Source organism: Diabrotica virgifera, chromosome 6, assembly GCF_917563875.1.
Source record: "Diabrotica virgifera virgifera chromosome 6, PGI_DIABVI_V3a".
NCBI classification, from domain to species: Eukaryota; Metazoa; Arthropoda; class Insecta; order Coleoptera; family Chrysomelidae; genus Diabrotica; species Diabrotica virgifera.
This window is the reverse complement of record NC_065448.1, coordinates 246,000,739-246,023,818: the sequence shown is the minus strand read 5'-3', so window position 1 is coordinate 246,023,818 and position 23,080 is coordinate 246,000,739. Positions and strand designations below refer to the sequence as shown.

General features: G+C 32.9%; 1 protein-coding gene across 1 annotated transcript in view; it reads left to right on the top strand.

Moving 5' to 3' along the window:
* The window catches only part of LOC126887485 (probable cytochrome P450 28d1), a 40,795-nt gene that overhangs the window by 5,365 nt on the left and 12,350 nt on the right, over positions 1-23,080 (top strand). The window contains exons 2-5 of the mRNA XM_050655053.1: positions 3,191-3,428; positions 12,291-12,577; positions 15,834-16,035; positions 19,186-19,336. Of these exons, the coding sequence (XP_050511010.1) occupies positions 3,191-3,428; positions 12,291-12,577; positions 15,834-16,035; positions 19,186-19,336 (878 nt within the window). The remainder of the gene's footprint in view (positions 1-3,190; positions 3,429-12,290; positions 12,578-15,833; positions 16,036-19,185; positions 19,337-23,080) is intronic.

Genomic DNA, 23,080 nt, shown 5'->3' with positions numbered 1-23,080 from the left:
AATCATTTTTTAGAATTGTTGATAGATGGCGCTTTAATTGGAAAAATACGATTTATTAGCGCCATCTATCAGCAATTTTAAAAAATGTTTCGAATAAATGTTGCTTAATTTTTCATGACGAATTCGAATTTGCAATAAAAAGTGGGGGTTGCTATTTAAGATTTTAAATTTACCCCCACCCCGTCTCCAGGGGGTGGGTTGGAGGGTCATTTTTGGTGTTTATCGATAGGTTTTCGAAAAATATTAAAAACCTGTTTTTTGGTTTCTTATTTGGAAGTGTATTTCTCGAGATATTAGACCGTTTCTATAATTTACCTATGGTATCAGGATAAATCGTTTTTTACGATTATAGCGCCATCTATCCACAGTTCGAAAAAATGTCTTGAATAAAAGTTACTTACTTTTATGTAACGAATCCAAATCTACAAGGAAAACTAGGGGTTTCCATTTGAGATTTTAAAGTTACCCTCCACCCCACCTCCACGGGGTGTAGTGGGGGTTGGTGTTTGGTGTCATTGGATAGATTTTTAAAAATGATTGAACACGTATTTTTCAGTTTTTCGATCCGATGTTTGTTTCGCGAAATATTCGACCGTTCCACTACTTTTGGGACACCCTATATAAAAATACAAAGATTCCGCTGAACAAGTTACCTTGTAAGATAATGACAAAACATAGTATAACATTTAGGTCAAAATCAATTACACAAAATCATCAATACGATCAAAGAACACAAAATTTTACGAAAACCTTCAAAAAAATAAAGGAAGGATGAAAATTTGTAAATAGGTAGTTGAAATTGTCTATTATTATATAAGAAAAAGGTTAAAATTTTACATCCCCTCAATTTTACAAAAATTTGGAAATACGGGGTGAAAAATATTTTCTCGTGAGTGAAAAAGTATACGTTCAAAATAGGACCGGAATGGGATAAAATGACTAATTCTAAGCAACTTTTGTTCTATAGAGTTTTTTCACTAAGTCAATAATTTTCGAGTGATTTGCGAGTAAATATGTTCATTTTTAACAAAAGAAAACATGTTTATGGACGGTTTTTCGCAGCAAACTCAAAAAGTAAGTACTCTAGCGAAAAAAATATTCTTAGTAAAAATATAGCTTATAACAAATTAAAAAAAATTAATGGTGTACGCGTGAGGTCTGCAGACCCAGTATAAGCAGAGTTGTAGCTAATGAAAAGTAGGTCCTTCTTCGTCAAAATCCAAATCGAATATTTCAATGTGAAATAACCAAAAAACAGTGCACTGTTCGGGGAAAATTCATTTCAAATGTTTTAAATTGTTTAAAAAAAGGTTTATTTTTGTTTTTTAAAAAAATTTCTAACATTAAAAATAATTGAGTTACGATCAAAATATTGTTGGTCCCTTTTATTTTTTGGTATAAAAATCGCGAAAATTATCCCCTAATTAGCTTTTCAAATAAAATTAATCGTAACCAATCGGAAAAATTAATTACTTACTAATAAGTACGAGTACTAATTATTATGTATTTTAAAAGAAAAAATTATTAAACACTCCATTTTATAATAAAAAAGAATGTGTGTGTACTTTGTACGCACGTAAGAAGTTATACTTCTATTATATGATTATATGATTATAAACGAAATTAATATACTTTTTATTTATATTTTATTTAAATATTAAATTAATTTATACTTACTACTTCTCAAAATTTTTTATTAAAACAGTGCCAAAAACACATTAAAAATGCCACAAATAATTTCTGAACATTAAATGTCGGAAAAATTTTTAACTAAATACGTATTTTCTGAAAATAAAATTATATAATAAATATACTTACAATCATAAAATGTATAAAAAAAATAAAAAAAAATAAAAGTTTCTATTGGGATTCGAACCAACTTACCACGCGGCTGGTATTTGCGTTGTATTGGGATCCACCCGCATTAAAACTTCGCCACAGAGACAGCTTGTCATTATGTGCGAAGATCGTCTAACTAAACAGATTAACCTTTTGACATTTTTAACTTATGTAAATCAAATTATTTTGATTTTGAATTGAAATGATTTAGAATTGAAAAAATACAACAAAACATAGAGTAAGAAGACAATATATTAGGTGAATATTACGGTGTAAAATAAAAGTATTACATACTACTTATGTATTTTGGTAGGTTCAAGGTAGGTATCGGAGCCCGTATAACGACTAATAAATTTCGCAATCACTTGCGTCGTGCAAAGTGGCTATGTTCAAATATCATAACAAAATTTGATCAACTATTTATTAAACACTTACCAGTGAAAGATTCTTTAGCTTTGAATAAGCGAGATCTGCGGCACTCATACTAGGCACAGTTTGATGAGCTTTCACATTGTCATGCAACAATCATCTCTTCTATGTAAATAAGTCCAAAAATATAATATGAAAACTATTTAAAAAGGCAGTATAACCATTAACTAACTTTTTGTTTGTTGTTTCTCTTCCTACAAATTTTAAAACGCAACAAGCATACATTATAACCAAACCATGCACAGTCCCACAGCTGTGCCACAGCTGCCATATTGGATAATTTTTGTCAAGTCATTTGAACATCCAATCATAACAAAGTTATAATGCGCATGCGCCCGGTCGCTAGGTTTTCCCATATAAAATTTCACCGTCATTACGCCCGTAAAGAAGTATAACTTCAAAAAAGCTACACTTACTGAACTGAAGCTTGTGACATGATAATATCTATTATATGAAAGTAAACTTTAATGCAGGATTTGATTATACATATATTATTGGACTATATATTATGTATTGGCAAAAAAAATAATTTAAGGAATGTTAGAAATTTTATTTAGAAAATTAGTTCATATTAAATTGTAAATACTTTTGTTTAGTAACAAAAAATAAAAATCAGATGGCCATAAACAAAAAAACAAGCAATAAATATATGTTAAAAAATATGTTAAAAAGAAACTTATAAATACTGTCGGAATTCTGGCGTGTCGGGATTTTAACCTGTCGGGATTCTGGCGTGTCGGGCTTTTGGCCGTCGGGATTTTGGCTGTCGGGATTTTGGAGTAGACCAGCAAAACATGTACCTTTGTACCATCTTCGAAATTTTATTTTTATAAATTATTTACTATTTACATACTTATTTGAATTTATTATTAATTTTTATGTTTAACTTTCAATGTCTCTGGTACTGATTATATGTTTTCAGAGAGTACGAAGGCCATTCTTTCGTTGGAATATACAAAAATACTACTCCAGTATTAATACTGCGGGAACCAGATTTTATAAAAAGTATATTAACAACAAATTTCAAAAAGTTCCATGATAATGATTTCGAAGTTGACAAAGAAATAGATCCTATTCTTGGCAGAAATCCATTTGTAATGAAAGGAGCAGAATGGAGAGCAAAGAGAGCACAGCTATCATTTTGTTTTACTTCAGGAAAGGTATGGAACTACAATAAATTAATATACATCACATCATCATCATCACACAGCCAAATTTGTCCACTGTCGGACATAGGCAGCCGCAAGATGTCTTTACCCTTCTTTGTCCTGCGCAGCCGCAATCCAGTTTGTCGCTATTCTTTTAATGTCGTCAGTCCATCTGGTAGGTGGTCTTTCACGACTTCGGTTATCTGCCCTTGGACGCCACTCTAAAATGTACTTTGTCCATCTATTGCCTCTCTGTCTTGCGACGTGTCCTGACCATTAAGCCAAGCCGCACACCAAAGAAACATGAAACGAAAAACATGAAACATGAAACGAAAAACATGTTTCATGAAACTAAAACACTGCTAAACAAATCTCAAAGTCCGCCTACCAATGAAACGAGTGTGATTCATGCTCATGAGACATTTTTATTTTCGGAGAGTCTCATAAATGGCCGGACGTATATTTGTTTAGCAGTGGTTTATTTCCATGAAACGTAATTTACGTTTCATGTTTCTTTGATGTGCGGCCTGCCTTACACTTTAACTTCGTAATGCGTTTCATGATATCTTCCACTCCAGTTCTTTGCCGTAACTCATCGTTTCGTATTCTGTCTCTCAAAGTTAGGCCAAGCATGGATCTTTCCATTTTTCGTTGTGGTACTTATAATTTTCTTATTAATGCTTTAGAAAATGTCGTTTTTCAGCTTCATAAGTGAACACCGGAAGTACGCAGTGGCTGCCCCAAGTAGAAACACTGTAAGCGCCAATTCGAAAAACGTTCACCAGAGTAGAAAACGTAAAGGACTTAACTTTTTAAATTTCTATTTTGTTTGAAATAAAAGTGAACACACATTAATTTAGTAAAAAATACTCTTGTTTTTCAGTAAAAATTTTTATGTCTGAATTTTATTTCCTGACTAGGTTTTGAACACATACAGTGTTTTTATTTAGGAAACCTGAAAATATAGTATAAAATATCCCACTTTTTAAAGACATTAAGTACTACAAATGATACATTATTCAAGTTCCTTTAACAAGTATATAACAAATAGCAACAATTTAATGGTCAGTGTCTGGGTCATTTAATTGCTCTCATCCAGGGTTATGGAAAAGCTTGTCCACTAGTGTCTCTGAGACTGACCAAGTACGCCAAAACGATCATCCGTTTTCAGGCATCAAAGAAATAAGTTTCTCTATTATTTCTGTATAAATATTTATACTACATTATATTAAATTCTCTATATAAACAAATTATTTTATGCAGTTTTTAATAAAAACATTTCGTTTATTGTTATAATTTTGTAGTAATATTTATATTAAGAGGAAACAGTAGCGATCAACAGGTAGCAGAAACGCGTTACAAGATTGCGGCTGTAATTTTGAATATTTTTTTGAGATATTTGGCACACGTATTTGTAATATAATAAAGAATGGCGGTACAGAGCCCAATTTGAAAAATATATTAATATGTGGAAATTACTCTGTAATTAAATACAATTTAAAAAAAACGAGCCTGTACCGCCATTAAGAAGAACAAAAAAATACACTTTCTTCAAATAAACTTTTTTATCCGATGCCTAGATTTTGTGTCATTTTGGAACTACTAAAATTTTTTATTTCATTAGTAGTTCCAAAATGACACAAAATCTAGGCATCGGATAAAAAAGTTTATTTGAAGAAACTGTATTTTTTTGTTCTTCTTAATGGCGGTACAGGCTCGTTTTTTTAATATTGTATTTTATTACAGAGTAATTTCCACATATTAATATATTTTTCAAATTGGGCTCTGTACCGCCATTCTTTATTAAATTACGAATACGTGTGCCAAATATCTCGAAAAAATATTCAAAATTACAGCCGCAATCTTGGAACGTGTTTTGGTTACCTGTTGATCGCTACTGTTTCACCTTAAGGTTTAGCTTTACAGCTTGTAGATTTTTTTATTAATTTGGGCTATTATAAAGTTTTCTTACTCAAAATTCAGCCGACTTACAAGTGAAAAATCGACTAAATTCTGTAATTTTGCAATGTTTTTGCACTAATTTTGCAGCATATGTGTTCTAATTATTGGTCAAGGTTTACCAAACATTATTTTGTAGATTTTTTTTAAGAACAAAATGCATTTTGTAAAGACTATTTATATTTGTTAGTTTACGAATTATAATCACTTAAACAATTAAATTGTTTATAATAAATTCTCGTCACCCCCGAAAAGAAAAAGAAAGTTATATATTCGAATTCAGCAGGTCAAAATATTATTTGATTTTTATTCATATTTGATAAATATTAGGTAACACCCAGTTTAATTTTAAAAATATATTTTAAATCATTAATACTATAAATTGAAATATTTTATACACGACCAATTTCTACTGCACTTATCACAATAACCATCAATAACTAACAAACAACTAAAAAGTGCCTTGAGGATATCAATGGTCTTGGCGAATGTAAAATGTAAATCATGCGATTCCCACGGTAAATCACTGTAAATCCCAAAAACCAAATAAAAACACTGTATATCCCGTATTTACAGTGTTTATACTTGGGGATATGGATATAATGTGTTTTAAGTTGGTGAAGTGAAGATGGAATGTGATATAATGTGTTTCATAGCAATGTTAAATTGTGGTTCTACTCATTTTTTATTTTCTTTCTTCCTTGGTCAACGGTAGATAACAACACCCTAAATATAAAAATGCAATAAAAGTGATTTTGAAAAAAATGGATATACAGTGTTTCTACTTGGGGCAGCATGTCTTGCGCACTGTCTTGCGAGGTGTCCTGACCATTTCCACTTTAACTTCGTAATGCGTTTTATGATATCTTCCACTCTAGTTCTTCGCCGTAACTCATCATTCCGTATTCTGTCTCTCAAATTTAGGCCAAGCATGGATCTTTCCATTTTTCGTTGTGCTACATGTAATTTTCTATTGATGCTTTAGTCAATGTCAGTGTTGCAGTCAAGGTAAGTCAAGGTTGCATAAGTGAGCACCGGAAGTACGCATTGGTTAAATGCTTTTCTTTTTAGCTTTATTGGGATGTTTTCCTCGAACACATCTCTTTGTTTGCCATACGCTGCCCACCCTAAAGCTAGTCTTCTAGATAATTCGCATGTTTGGTTGTCTCTACTTATTTGTATTTCATGCCCCAGACAGATGTATTTATCAACGGTTTCCACATGGCAGTTATAAAATTAATATACAGGACTGCGCAAATGTATGGAATAAATTCATTATTTCAGAAACAGACGACTTTTGAATACAAATCGAAGTCCCGGGACACCCCACTTCAAAGGTCTCCTAATCGTTCTTGCAACGATGTATTATTCGAATATTTATTTCTACAGGATTAACCAAAATTATATACTTAGTTAAGTGTGATGCAAAGTAGGTATCGAATAAATTCATTTTCCAGAGACAAAAGACTTAAACAATATCTTTAAACACATCAATTTTGAATGGCCATTAATTGCTGTATATTATGTGTAGGACATTACGTCATCAGTGTGCGCGTAATGACGTAATCGACGACTGTTTTAAATATTATATAAAATTTTTATTGGTATATAGGCAGAAAATACTAGTTCACGGAAAGGATGTCAAAAATAGATGGAGAAAGTACTTTGATAGCTTATTAAATGAAGAATTTGACAGACAGCCTGTAGAGTCAACGGAGACAGTAGCAGCAATGGTCACCAAAATAACAAACGAGGAAGTGGCTCAAGCGCTTCAAAAAATAAAGAAAGGCAAAGCGGTAGGACCAGATAATATTCCTAGGGAAGTATGGAGAGCATTGGGAGAGACAGGAACAAGGTGGTTAGCAGGTTTATTTAATAGAATTACGGAAGTTGGACAAATGCCAGACGAATGGAGAAGCAGTACTTATACTAGTACCTGTCTACAAAAACAAGGGAGATATACAACAATGTACACACTACAGGGCTATAAAACTGCTTAGCCACACCATGAAAATATGGGAGAGAGTAATTGATAGACGGATACGTGAAGAGACCGAAATATCCGAGAATCAATTTGGCTTTATGCAGAGCAGATCAACAACAGATGCAATTTTCATTATAAGGCAGTTGATGGAAAAATACAGCAGTAAAGAAACAAACGCTGATATGGTATTCATTGATCTTGAGGAAGCATATGAGAGATTCTGTGGTAGGCACTCAATAAGAAAGGAGTCCCTGGTGAATATGTAAAGATTGTGAGGGATATGTATGAGGGTGTAACGAGTAGTGTTAGGACAGGTGTGGGAGAGACTGATCATTTCATGTGAAAGTAGGATTGCACCAAGGCTCGGTGCTTGGTCCGTATTTTTTTATGGCATGGACTTTATGTCATTCAGCCAGTCACAACATGAGTATTAGTGTCATGTGTAGTGTGTATGTTGAGTAAGTGTCTTGTTACTTTACAAAGTCGACGTCATTGTCTTTGCAAAGAGACGCTGATTGTATCCGAACGTCTGCGGTCCCTCCGGTGAGTACCGATCCCACAGGGACAGAAACTATATTCATTTATTAATTTATAATATAGTCTGTATTTATTCTCATTAGTTTTGGACCAGATAACAGCGAAACTACAGGGTAACATCCCATGGTGTTTAGTGTATGCTGATGATCTCGTGTTGGTAGGAAATAGTGAAAGAGACTTACAACAAAAACTGGAATAGTGGAGACAAGCTCTGGAAGGAAAAGGTTTAAAACTTAGTAGGACAAAGACAGAGTATTTGCAATGTTCATTTAAAGATGGAGTTACTACAAATAAAATTGTACCTTTGGATGGTAAACTGATTGCAAAAAGGAATAGTTTTAAGTACTTGGGATCGGTATTACAGAGTAATGGAGAAATAGATGGAGATACATGCAGTAGAATTAGAGCTGGATGGATGAAGTGGGAGGAAGCGAGTGGTGTGCTGTGTGACAGGAAAATTCCAATGAAGTTAAAGGGAAAATTCTATAAAACAGCCATAATACCGTCTATGATGTACAGAACTGAATGTTAAGCAGTGAAAAAGAAAGAGGAACAACGAATGCATGTGACGAAAATGAGAATGCTTAGATGGGTGAGTATAGTGACAAAAACGGATAAAATTAAAAATGAGTATATCGCACCTTGAAAACCATAGGGCAGTAACTGTAAAAATCATAATATCGAGCTATGAGCATTTTAAGTTTTTGTAAAGTTAATTTTATTTCCTGTAGTTCCAAAAATTAAGCTACAAACCTGATATTTGGTATAATTGTCTTTAATTTTGCATATTTTTATATGAGTTAAGAAGTACATAAAATTTGCTAAAATTAATAGGTATTTTAGCACATACGGCCATATGGTTTTAAAAAATATATCAATTTTCGCAAATGACGCAGTAAAAATGCATATCAAATAACAGTTTTTTTATTTAAGATTGTACTTATTTATTACAAATTTTTAGTGTTAACACTTAATCAAAGTCTTGCATATTATAATGTGTCTGTTCGTCTTCTATTGTTGCATTGGTCACGTGTAAATCTGCATAAAACCTATGATAGTGCTCTTGAATAACATTAGCCTTACATAGTGAGAGTCTACATCTTGTTTTTTGAGATAGCATATTCCTGGTGGATGCGAATATGCTTTACTTAGTTCCATCTTAGCCACCATCCCTCGTTGTCTTTGCCTTATATTAATGGTTCTGAACTCTGTATCGTTGAAGCTTGCCTTAACCTGAAACTTATTTTTAAATGTCTTCTCTAGCCAGCTCATCTTATGTCATTCCAGACGACCTGATTTCCTTCTTCGTCAATGGTATAATTGTTCCCCATTTCCTTACATCATTTTTTAAAGTCCAATATATCCGATGTACACCTTTTATTAATTTTATATAAGGTTCACCTGTTTTTTTCGCTGTTTGAACTACTGTGAACCATTGCGCAGCCACGTAAATTGGTCATTTTTTAAAGCCTTTTTTTTATTTCTTAATCGAAGAATGCACGTTATCTACCGTATTTTGGGAGTGACCCGTTATCAAAAATTTGTGGGTAATTTTAGGTATGTTCAATTTCTGTACTGCATATTGATAAAGATAGACAATATACTTGTTCTTATTTCGCCCACAGTAGTTATCTAAGTATAATATTATTTCTTTTTCCCTGGCATGGTTCCTCAGAAATTGTAACAGGAACGACGCTATTTCATTTGAATCAGGATTAGCAATTCGCTTGAACCAAAGACAGAAGTGTCCTGCATTTGTGGTCCGGTAAAAATTGTGAAATTAAATAATGTTGATAATCTGCTTTTGTAATAAAATAAAGAGACTTCGCCTGAAGGCGTCGGTAGTAATGATTGTAAATCAAAACAAGCAGTGATGCAATTGTTAGATTTTGCAGATTTTAAGTCATTTATTTCTCTTTCCTATTGAGTTCCACTTCCTGACGGTGAGTATTATAGGCTGTTTCTAATGTCGATTTATCTAATTAATTTCTGTAACTTTCTCACAGCAAGCAAAGGTATGTTTGGGCTTAAAGAAGTGTATATTAAATTCTGTGTGAATATGGTCATCATCGTAGCGTAATTTCCGAACACCGAAACTTTTTCTTTGCTAAATTTTATATAATCGCGATGAATATCAGCAAGAGTTTTGTCATCGCTGACGAATTATCTGGTAGTTTGTTTCCTTAGGTAGTGAGATTTCACTCTAAGAATGGACTCGATGTAAATCATTATGTTTTGTTTCACGACTTCGTTGATTCTTTTTCCATTCTTATGAGTTCCTCGCTTTTCTTTTGGGATAAAGTCATCTGCAGTACGTCGTTGTATATTAATTTGTTATAGTCTTGTCGCTTATTTCCAGTGTTGCAATGAAATCTCTATGCACCACTCGTATGTTTTGTTGCATTCAAAGGATTTTTCCTTAGTACATCTCGCTTTTATTTTACGAGCGTGGGTCACATTTTGCACATATTGCCATATAGATCTAAGTTTTTGTTCCAATTTTAGAAGCGTGGAGCATCAACTGCAGATAATGCCTGATGGTGTAAAAAGAAGAATCGATTTTTGATAAAAGCCATAGGGATGTATCTTTCTGGTGCCGAACTTAAATTTTTTTTGCAGATGCTGCTATATAGCATTAAAAAATAGATTTTTTTCCTATTAGACTGCATTCAAAGGTCATTTCATGAAAAAATTGCAGTTATTGCCATATGGTTTTCAAGGTGCGATATTAGGGGAAGTCTAGGTGTGGCACCAACTGATGCCAAAATGAGAGAGTATAGGTTAAGATGGTTTGGTCATGTTCAACATCGAGAAGCTAATCACCCAATACGAAGAATTGCTGAGGTGCAGATTCCTGGAAGGAGTAGGAGAAGAAGACCAAAGAAGGCGTGGGGGGAGACGATTAGGCAGGACTGTTGGTAAAGGGGATTAATATTGATATGACCCAAGATATAATTGTATGGAGAAATGCAATTAGGGAAGCTGACCCCGCATAGGGATATGGCAAAGAGAACGATGATGATTTATTGGTCTATAGGCGAGGAAATAAAGCATTCCACCTCTAACTTTTTTTAAAGTAAACGGATCGTTATGAAACCTTTTGCATTCGATTCGGGAGAGTTTCAGGAAAATTGTTGACCACCTGGCATGAGGGACAAATGAAAATTGAATTGTTGTAGGTGGAAAATGCATTTTCCAAAGAGCATCTCAAAGTGTTCGAAAAATAAAAATTCACAACTTAAAAATAATGATGTAAATAAGTTCAATTTTTATAGTCTGGTGGCTTTTGAGGTGAATCAACAGAAATATCGGATCAGCAAAGCTGTAAGAGGTACCTGGTGCCCGGTATCCCAATAGGCACGTCGTCTCCTGGAGTTTTATGCAAATTCATTATGAAAATCATTGAAACTTATTATTTAGAGTATTTTGAGGTCACTGAGTACCAATATTACTTTGACGATACTGTACGAGGTACCTGGTGCCCGGTATCTACGTCATCTCCTGGAGTTTTATGAAAATTCGTTATAAAAATAGTTTAACTTTATTATCTTGGGGTTTTTGAGGTCGCTGAACACGAATGTTACATCGAAGGTTCTGTACGAGGTACCTGGTACCCAGTATCTACGTCATCAACTAGAGTTTTCATGAAAATTAGTTATGCTAATAATTGAAATTTATATCTCGGAGTTTTTGTCTCTCGGAGTCTTACTTTAACCTTCCGAGGATCAAACCTTTTTTGTTACACGGATGACCAACGGGGGTAAAAAATAACCCCAGGTCAAAAATGACCTCAAATGAATGTTTTCAGCATTTAAATCTTCATCTAACAAGACATCCTCGTTTTCTGATACTATTTCACCTTCTATATCATCATAAAAATCGCTAGCAGTAACAATTTCTTTAAAGTCAGCCTCAGCAAGATATCTTATATGTACACAAAATACTAAGAAACTATAATAATATACGCCAGGAAATAATAATAATGACTAACTGTAGCAGACAGGAAAATCATGATTCATACATAACAGGCACCACAGTCTAAAAATAGATTTTGATAATGCGCAGTGTAAAACTACTTGAAATTCCACATAATAGACGGTAGTTTACTAACCATCAACTTCAGAATATATTTTTTATTCGTAAAATATAGGCAATTTTTTATTTCAAAATATGTGGATATTTAGAATGATATTAAAGTCAAATAAAAAAATTATGAGTTAAAAATTGTAAATACTTTTGAATTTATTAAAGAAAAACATACGCTGGGGTCCAAATTTACCCCCTTAGTCATCCGAAATTTAAAAAAGTTAGAGGTTTAGGTGATTTGAGTGCTTTATTTCCTCACCTATATTCTTATTTCCGATCTGTTTAATAGTAATATTTTATATTTTTAGATAAAAGGAATGTACAAATTTTTAGACCAAAACAGTAAGAATATGATAAAATACATCACAGAAGAAGTCAAATCCAAAGAACCTTTAGAAGCCCGAGAAATTTGTATTAGATTTACACTCGACAACGTTGCAGCTTGTGCTTTCGGATTGGAAGGAAAATGCTTTGAGGAAAATTATTCAGATTTTAGAGATTTGGCTAATAAGTTCCTATCACCGGATTCACTGAGTAGTCTGCAGTGGCTTTTGTTTACAGTATGGCCCAAAGGTTTTAAGTATCTTAAGTTTAAGTAAGTATATTTAACAATTTAGTTTAACATATATGTACATGTTCGAAAAGGTTTGCGCGGTTAATACAATGAAACCCTAAGCTGAAATCAATATTATTACAAGAATTGATATCAAAATTAAACTCAGAAGGCTTTCCGGGTTCTTCCGGTCCACCGTGAAGAGAAATCTCCGTTCCAACTCTCGTTCAAGCGCCAATCTAAATCCCACCTTCAAAAATCTTCGAACCAGCCCCTTTACTCTAGAGACCACTCCAGCGAACCCCGGTACATATTAACGCTCCAAAACAATTACCAAAACAATAGTCGGAAACAATAATATGTCCCATTTACAAAAACGAAGAGAAATAGAACAGATGTTTTTGCTGAAAGATAACTATACCCAAATAACTATAACAATACAGTTATGGTATAACTAGACCCAAACGCAGACATCAAAAGTAAAAGTTATTCTCCAACACCAAATTGTTCTATATGGTCCACATAATGTTCAGAAAAAAGTCACCATTTTGAGCGGAGGGGGAGGGAGAGGGGGATAAATCGGCGAATTCGTAGTTTTTTACGTTTTTCATCAATATTTCTAAAACTATGCGGTTTAGCATGAACAACCTTTTATACAAAAATATTTTACATTAAATTTGAAATAAAAAAGGTCCTATGCATAATCCTTCTAAGATGAACGGTTCCAAAGTTCCAAAAAGGCCTAACCCAAACATCCAAATAAAAGTTTTCCTCCAACACCAAATTGTTCTATATGTTCGGGTGGACTACCAAAAATGCTACTGTCAAGTACAATTATTGGAGCACGTCAGAAAATATATCGACCCAGAACAACATGGAAAATGGATGTAGAAGATGATCTAAAAGTACTCAACGTCAAAAATTGGAGGATGAAAGAAATGGACAAGAACGAATGGAGAAGAATGGTCAATCAAGCCGTGGGTCTACTATGCGCGACACGCTAAGTATTATTAGGTTTGTTCTAGCATCAGTTTCAAACGGTTTGACACTATCAGAAGCATGCGCATTTGTTTAATGGCGTTTAAGCACACAAATTACTAGTTTGAAACTACTAGTCGAGCGTTCTAACGAAAGTCAATTTTGATTTGAAAACTGGCTTAAAACCGCCAAAAGAGCTTGCGGATTTTGTTCGGATTTTCAGTTTGTGGCTTGCGCAGTGGAATTATTTGTTTGACGTTTATAAATTTTAAATGAAACTTATATGTTTTGACTATGTTACTTATCATTATTTATGTTTGTTGTTTATTTGGCTTTATATGACTGCGGACACTAAATCCATTCGCCAATTTTACTATTTTATTATTTTTTATTTTATAAGTCATTTTTTCGTATCTTATCCTAAAACTAATACTAATATTAATCTCTAATAAACAATTCTACTAATAATTAATTATTTTTGTATTTTTTTTATTAATCATTATTTTTATTTATAACATTAATTTTCAAAATTTAGCATAAATTTTGAAAATTTATATACTTATAAGAAAAATTTGTCTCCCAAAAAAAGAAAAATGCCAGAGAATGCACCGACCACCACACCATAAGCCTGATGTCTCACACACTTAAAATGTTATTAAACATCATTCATAAACGCGTTTACCAAACATTTGATATGGATATTGAAGGAACCCAATTTTTATTCCGTAGAAGCTTAGGTACCCGTGAAGCTCTCTTTGCATTCAACGTACTAATCCAGAGATGTTTGGATGTGAACCAGGATATGTACTTCTGTTTCATAGATTACAACAAGGCTTTCGATAAAGTCCGCCACAAACAGCTAATGGACGTCCTCAAAACAAAACAATTACAATGCAATGACCTACGAATTATAACAAATCTATATTATAAACAGCAAGCACACATACGCATTAATGAACACACATCAAGAGTTCGAAATTAAAAGAGGAGTGCGACAGGGGTGTGTATTATCACCACTACTATTCAATGCATACTCTGCAGAAATTATGAAAAGAGCTCTTGAGGGAGAAACAGCAGGAATAAAGGTAAATGAAACGCCAATTAACTACATCAGATAAGTATACGGCCGATACTATCATTATAGCAGACAACCTTAAAAACCTCCAAAAGCTAATGAACAAGGTAGTTCAGTATGGAGAAGAATATGGATTATCAATAAACATCAATCAAACTAAATTTATGGGGATATCAAAAACCCAAAATAATGATGAAAGCCTGAAAATTAAAGGTAAAATTTTAGAACTAGTTGAAAACTACAACTATCTTGGCACAATAATTAATCACACAAACGAGTACTCGAAAGAAATCAAAGTTCGAATAGAGAAAGCAAGAACAAACTTCAATAAAATGAGAAAGGTACTTTGTGCAAGAAAACTGAAATTAGACTTGAGAGTTAGGTTGGCAGGGTGTTATATTTTCTCGACCCTGCTTTACAGGATAGAAGCATGGATACTTAACGCGTCGACTACTAAAAAGTTGGAAGCATTTGAACTGTGGGTGTATAGAAGAATCCTGAAGATATCATGGACCGAGCATATAACAAACAACGAAATCATGAGAACATGAGTCAACAAAAGACTGGAAATATTGAAAACCATCAAGACAAGAAAGCTCCAATACCTGGGGCATGTTATGCGTAATGAGAGATACAACATACTTCAATTGATTATACAGGGGAAAATCCAGGGCAAGAGAAGTGTAGGAAAGAGAAGGATCTCATGGTTGCGTAACTTGAGGGAATGGTACGGATGCACATCAACCGAACTATTTAGAGCAGCAGCATCTAAGATTAGAATAGCCATGATGATTGCCATCCTCCGTCGTGGAGATGGCACGTGAAGCAGAAGAAAATTATATTTCTAATCTAACCTCAAAATTATAAATAAAACCAAACAATTTTGACGCTGGTATTTACTCCGATAAAAAAAGCGTTCTAACAAGAAAGAGTTTGTTACCAGTTTGGGGATTGGACATGCGCAGTAAAGCAGTAAAGCAGTACAATAATGTGGTGTCAAACCATACAAAACTACCTACATGCTAGAACAAACCTATTATTATTATAATTCATTCTAAGGTAAATTGCATTTTAAAAAGTTGTTTGCTGATGACAATAAAAAATATAATTTATCTTTAGATCAATATAAGCTTATAAGGAAGAACAATAATTTCTTTCGCGTTTTTAAATTAACCCTCTTAATTTCATCAGCATTATTTTTTAGCCATAAAATGCATGTGATTTTCTCTATGTATATGTTTACAGATTAGTACCTAAGGGTGTGGAGGATAGACTGCTAGAAATAGTGAGGGATTCCATAAAATATAGGGAGGAAAATAATTTAGTTTTTAATGACTTTCTTGATGTCGTCAGGAATTTACCAACAGATACCGGGTTATTTACTGAACTTGATATTGCTGCTCATGCTGCCAGTTTCTTTGGTGATGGATATGAAACAAGCTCAAGAGTAAGTGTATATGTATTTCTAAACCATTTAACCTGCATTTAAAGGATACCTACTTTAAAATAATTATTTTGTTAAATTTTATAAGTCAAAGAACCATTATTTTTCAAAAGTCTAATAAGTCAGGAAATTAAATTCGAAATTATTTATCCTCTGAGCTTTATAAGTTGGAAAAATAAAGCATAACAGAGTGGCGAAATACTCGACAAGGGAAATCTAAATTGCATTTCACGTCCTGTCATTCACCGTCATAATAATTTTAGCGACCTATTTCCTTTAATATCCACCAAAGGTGAATCAAGTATAAACTAAAAGAAAAGAAAAGATGGTTCAGATTTGATTACAGTACAGAGCCTCTACTATGTGCTTATACGTATTTCTGAATAACCGTTTCCTCATCGGAGCACCTGGGTAGAGGCACTGAACTGAAATCAAATCCTTTAATCCTTTCGGGGTAATTATCAAAATAATTACCAAAGATGCTACTAGCACCATCTTTTCCAACATAAAAAGCTCAGACGATAAATAATATAGAATTTTATTTCCTGACTTATTAGACTTTTGATTCATAGATGGTGCTAGTAGCATCTTTGGTAATTATTTTGATAATTACCCACAAAGGATGAAAGGATTTGATTTCAGTTCAGTGCCTCTACCCAGGTGCTCTGATGAAGAAATGGTTATTCCGAAATACGTATGAGCACATAGTAGAGGCTCTGTACTGTAATCAAATCTAAACTATCTTTTCTTTTCTTTTACCATTATTTTTGTTTTTCCGGTGTTGATTCCGGTGTTTTCATACATTCCATACATTTTATTTTACTGCTTTGCTCCGCAATTTCTTGAGTATTGCTTCTTGTTTTTATAATATATTGTAGCAGTACTCTTCCTTTCTCCGCTAGTTCTTAGCTTTCCCTGACATCATATCTTCGTTCTTTGAGTTGTACCGGGTGTCCCCTCTCTCGGCCATATCTCAGGAACCGTTTATAGTACAGCTTTGAGAAAAAAATATTTATAACAAAAGTTGCCTCGGGAAAACCTGGAAATAATTTTCATAATTGTAGGTCCAACGGTAGAGAGCGCAATTGAATATCAAAAATTAAGAAATCAAAATTTTACAAAATTTACCTAATGAAAGGGCACTGGAAATCCAATGATCGTATTCTTCATAAAATTCTGCGCATATTTGGTTTCACAAGTTTAAGTCTACCTTTGCAAATAAGAGGTGTTGGTGAGTGGGAACCTTCTTATAAAAAAATGGCTGTAACTCTTGTTCTGCTAAATCGAATTTTGCATACTTGGTCTTGTTGAAAACAGTTTTTTCGTCAATGTAAGTGTCTTATTTTCGAAATAGCCTAATAAGTAATATGCCAGTTAGGAGGCGTTATTTAATTATTTTCAGAAATCTAGTTTTCTTTGGAAAATATTAAATACAAGTATGCATTTTTAATCATGTATTACAAAATTATACCAAATTATCAACATAATACTGAAAACCGCATGTCGATACCTTTTTTCTATCTCGAGATATCTTAAGAAATGTGTAAATTTTAAACATAAGTGTTACTGTCACCGGTAAACAAGGTTAAGGAAAAGTAGTGTGTTATGGAAAAAACAAATAAACATTTTCCAGACGTAATCGTATATAATTAATTAAAACAACAAAAAGACAAACAACACTATAATATAAAACAAAGAACTAAAAGCAACTACTTACTTAGTCTTAGTGACTGCCTAAATGTTCAAATTGTTGCCCATCATTTTCGATTCAAGCATTTACTCTTTCAAGAGTAGATTGAATAGCTACAGATTTAATTGTTTTAGACTTTTATTTATGAGGATGGATTAAAGACCTTGTTTTTGCCGCTAGGCCCACTACGCAAGAAAACATGATCTAGAATCTAGAATCTAAAGAATACGAAACGCCATTCAAAGCATTGCAAAAACAGAAATTGAGACTGCTGTTGAATCTACTCTTGAAAGAGTAAATGCTTGCATCGAAAATGATGGGCAACAATTTGAACATTTAGGTCGTCACTAAGTAAGTAATTGCGTTTATTTTTTTGTTATATTTTATAGTGTTGTTTATCTTATTGTTGTTTTAATTAATTTTATACGTTTATATCTGGAACATGCTTCTTTGTTTTTTCCATAGCACACTACTTTTCCTTAACTGTGTTTACCGGTGACATTAACAGTTTTTTAAAATTTACACGTTTCTTAAGATATCTTGAGATAGAAAAAAGGTATTGACATGCGGTTTTCGGTATTATGTTGCTAATTTGGTCTAATTTTGTAATGCAGGATTAAAAATGCGTACTTCTATTTAATATTCTCTAGAAAATAATTAAATAACCCCTACTAGCTGGCACATTACTTATTAGGCTATTTCGAAAATAAGACTCTTACATTGACGAAAAAGAGCTGTTTCCAACAAGACCAAGTATGCAAAATTAGATTCAGCAGAACCGAACTTACAGCCATTTTTTCATAAGAAGGTCCCCCCCCCCCCACTCCCACTCACCAGCACCTCTTATTTGCAAAGGTAGACTTAAACTTGTGAAAACAAATATGCGCAGAATTTTATGAAGAATACGATGATTGCATTTCCAGTGCCCTTTCATTAGATAAATTTTGTCAAATTTTGATTTTTTAATTTTTGATAAGTATTCAATTACGCCCTCTACCGGAGACCTACAATTATGAAAATAATTTCGAGTTTTCGCGAGACAACTTTTGTTATAAATATTTTTTTCTGAAAACTGTACTATAAACGGTTCCTGAGATATGGCCGAGAGGCATTCTTATTGGGATACCCTCATGGTATGTACTCTTTTCCGCTAATATGGAGCTTTTTATTCTATTTCACGTTTTAATTATGTCTTCTAATATTTGTGAATACCTATTATAGTCGGTTCGCTAAACTCAGACACAACTGGCTAGATATTTTAGTAGGTAATTTTTTTGTTTTTTGCCAATTTTGCAAAAATTGGCAAAATTACTAACTATGATTATTAACTATTTAGTAATTATTTTTTGCCAATTTTACTAAAATTGGCAAAATTACGGACTAAAATATCTAGCCAGTTGCGTCTGAGTTTAGCGAACAGACTATACTACCCTTCTTGTTGAAAACTCTTAAACATGCTTTAGGTAATGAGTTTCCTACTATTTGAACTGGCATCCAATGAACATGCACAAGAAAAGTTACGGACCGAAATTAACGAAGCCTTGGAAAACAACAATAATGAATTATCGTATGATCTCATTCATGGTTTACAATATTTGGACGCATGTTTGAACGGTAGGTCAGATAAACAAACCACTTGTTTTTGGTTTTTCATTTGGAAGTCTATTTTTTAGAGATATTGGAGCGTTTCTATAATTTACCTAGGTTATCACGATAAATCGTTTCTTCCTAGTATAGCGCCATCTATGAATGATTCGAAAAAATGTTCCTTATAAAAAATCCACGAGGAAAAAAATTTTCCTGTAGTTAGCTATCATGTATTACAAAAAACCATAAAATCATTTATAAAAGGTATATTCGTTAAAATCGCTATACAGGGCTATATCACAGAACAGAACTAGTTTTCAATCGGTTGACCGATCATCATCAGTGTTTGCGTGAATCTAACATGTTAACCACCAAAGTAAAAATATTTGGGTAAAAACCCTTTACAATTAATCCGTCTTAAATCCGATACTTAAAATATCCAATGTTTTATGCTCTAGTTACCATTGAGCTCGAATCTGACTTGTTCAAATCAAGACTTTATGGTAGCAAATATACCTTTTATAAAGGATTTTATGTTTTTTTCCTTATAAAAGTTAATTATTTACAAATATGCAATAAAAAATGGGGATTCCTATTCAGGATTTAAAAGTTTTCCGCTCTAGGGTGTGACTGGGGGTCGCCTTTGACATCATTCTATAGATTTATAGCATTACGCTGTAATTACTATTTTCTGCTAATTTTAATTTTAATTTTTAATAACTTTTCGCAAAACGAAATACCTAATATGTGTCATATAAATTCACATGTAAATACAGAGCAGATATTAAACAAAACGTTAAACAGATTGTATAAGATTAATGTTTCTTTCAAAGAAACACTTCTTAATTGATTACGATGTCCCCAGCCTCGTTATGTCAAAATTCTTGAAATCCATAAAGTTTCTCAATTTATGGCTTTCTCTGGTTTATCTAAAAAGCCGCAAATCAGTTAACATAACAGTGGGTTTTCGTTCGACCCAGTCAGTCTACTACCAGCATCTGCACAACACACACCCTTCGATTGTCGATATAGTCAACAACACACCGCTTGTGCACACAAAATAAATAAACAGATTATCGTTCGTTGTACACATTATTTCTTTGTCGTTTTAATTAAATTCCGCCATACACCAACCGGAATAGATTTTTGAAATATATTTAACAGGTGCTTTTCAGTTTTTCGATCCGATGTTCATTTCGCAAAATACTCGACCGTCCCTCTTCTTCTCATACACCCTTTATATGGCATACAGGTAGCTACAGAGTTCATAGTACATAGAGCATATACCTATCATATGTAAATTACATAAGTACGCTATCTATTATATCCTCGAAAATGATTACAGTGCATATCACTTATTGTGATTTTGTTTCCTACAAAATAATTTACATAAACAACAAAATGTACTACCTAATATGTACTTTTCAACCTATAATTACATTATTGCTCCTTACCATGAGAATAAATACAGGATTTATATTTCACATTCTTTTTTTTTTGTTTTTAAAAAGAATTTAATATGCTACACACGTATACATAAATTAATAGTACGTTCTTTAAGAGGATCGGTACGTATTTTCAGCTGCAATGCTATTCAAATGGGGATTCATTTTTTTCGAATCCTGAGACAACTAATAAGTATTATTGAAAAATTTAAACGCAGAATGAAAGATTACGTTATTAGTGAGGGCCGAAAGTCCCTGAGAACTTCAATAATGTTTATTTTAATAAGTTACAGGGGTGAAAAACTAAGAGAAAATTTAGTGTGATTTTTAATTTCAAATATCTCATTCAAAATAAACTTTTTATTTATTCTAAGGGACTTTCTGCCCTCGGTAATAATTTAGTCTTTCATTCTGAGTTTAAATTTTTCAAAAATATTTATTGGTTTTTTTAGGATTCGAAAAAAATGAACACAATGCCGTGGTAATATTTTCCAAATCTATCTTTGTCTTACAACGCACTCAGCCGAATTTCTTCTTCTTGTAGTTTCATGGCCTCCACCTCTTAGGTACTTGGCCAGTCCTCGTATTTAGACTAACTGTAAGGGAATCCTCTTTTCAAAGGGTCTGGATTTTTCCATATTCCCTTCTTTAAATTCATTGTGATATGATTTTCAAATAACTATTTTTATTTTATATTTTAATTTGAAATATTGTTAAAAATTGATTGATCTTTCTTAAGGTTTGGTCATTAATATTATGTAGGAGATTTTGTATTGAAATGGGGGGGTTGGATTTCCAATATTAACTAGTTCCTGATACAGGTCAAATTGATTTGTTTTGTTAATTGGGCATTCAAGTAACATATGAGTTATACTTCCTATTTGTCCACATTCACAAAAAGGAGTATAACTACAATTAATTTTAAACAAATGGTCTGGTGTGTGACAATGGCCCGTTCGCATTCCATAATTGATGTCAAGTGCCTTCGATCCACAAATGTGAATTTGTGGAACCAAGGGTTTATAGAAAAATCACTTTGTTGATACCATTTCCCTTTAGTTTTAAATTGCTTTGTCCATTCGACTTTAAACTCATTTACAATTTTTTGTTTAATAAAAGGCAAAAAGTCAAATTTATCTATTTTAATGTCTGCAGGAACATTTAAAGACTTGCCTATATTTGCCAATTTATCAGCCTCTGTATTCCCCTTTACTCCAGTATGGCCTGGAATCCAAGCTAAGATTATATTAAATCCTGCTTCCATTGACTCAATAATGAGTCTTTTAGTTAGGTTTACAATATGGTTGTTTGTCCTCCAGGTGGTGTTATGTAATTTTTGGATAGCACTTTTGGCATCTGAAAAAATTATTGCTTCTTTAAAATTTTTTTCAATACAAACAGATACTGCCTTGTTAATTGCAATAATTTCTGCAGTGCATATTTGAGTGTGCTCATGTAATCTGGATGCATAGTTATAATTGATTGAAGGTATGTGTACCCCAAAACTTACTGTCCTCGACTCGGGATCTAAAGAAACATCTGTAAATACCCACGTATAATTTCCATATGAAGCTGAAAATTCATTAAGAAATTCCTGATGAGTATAGGTTTCCATTATTTTGTGGGTTGAGAAAATTGTCTGAAATGTTCCCGTAAGATAATTCAGTTCGATCTGAAAGCAGGATTTAATGTTCTTTTTATATAGATTAATAAGGTATTTGTCAAAATTATTTCTGATTTCAATCAAATATGGTGGCTCTTGTGATTTCCAAAATCCTATTTTATAATTTACTTTGGTTCCCAACTCTGACAGGATGTCGTTCAGTGGATTTTTCAGATCAGCTAGGATTTTCAGATAGAACTTAGCGCAAAGTATTTTTCTTCTTGCATCTAATGAAATTTCTCCACTTTCTGCTAACAAAGCGTTAGTGGGGGTAGATCTCATACAGCCCGTAATGATTCGTAAAGCTTTAAACTGAATTTTATCTAATATTAAGAGTGGAGACTTACTACAGGGTTTTAATATTGCACATGAATAATCCAAATGGGGTCTTACGATTCCTTTATAAATTAATGAGAGTGTATGGGGGTTTGCTCCCCACCAGGTTCCACATATTGCCCTCATTATATTCAAACCTTTTTGAGCTTGTGTTTCGATACGTTTAATATTTTCAATCCAGTTAAGTCGATTATTGAATATTGTCCCTAAATATTTAATTGATTCTCTAATAGGAATTATCTCTCCCTCTATTTTTAACGGAATATTATTGGTGATGTTTTTCTTTTTGTTAAAGATTACTGCAGAGGATTTACCATGGGACAAGGG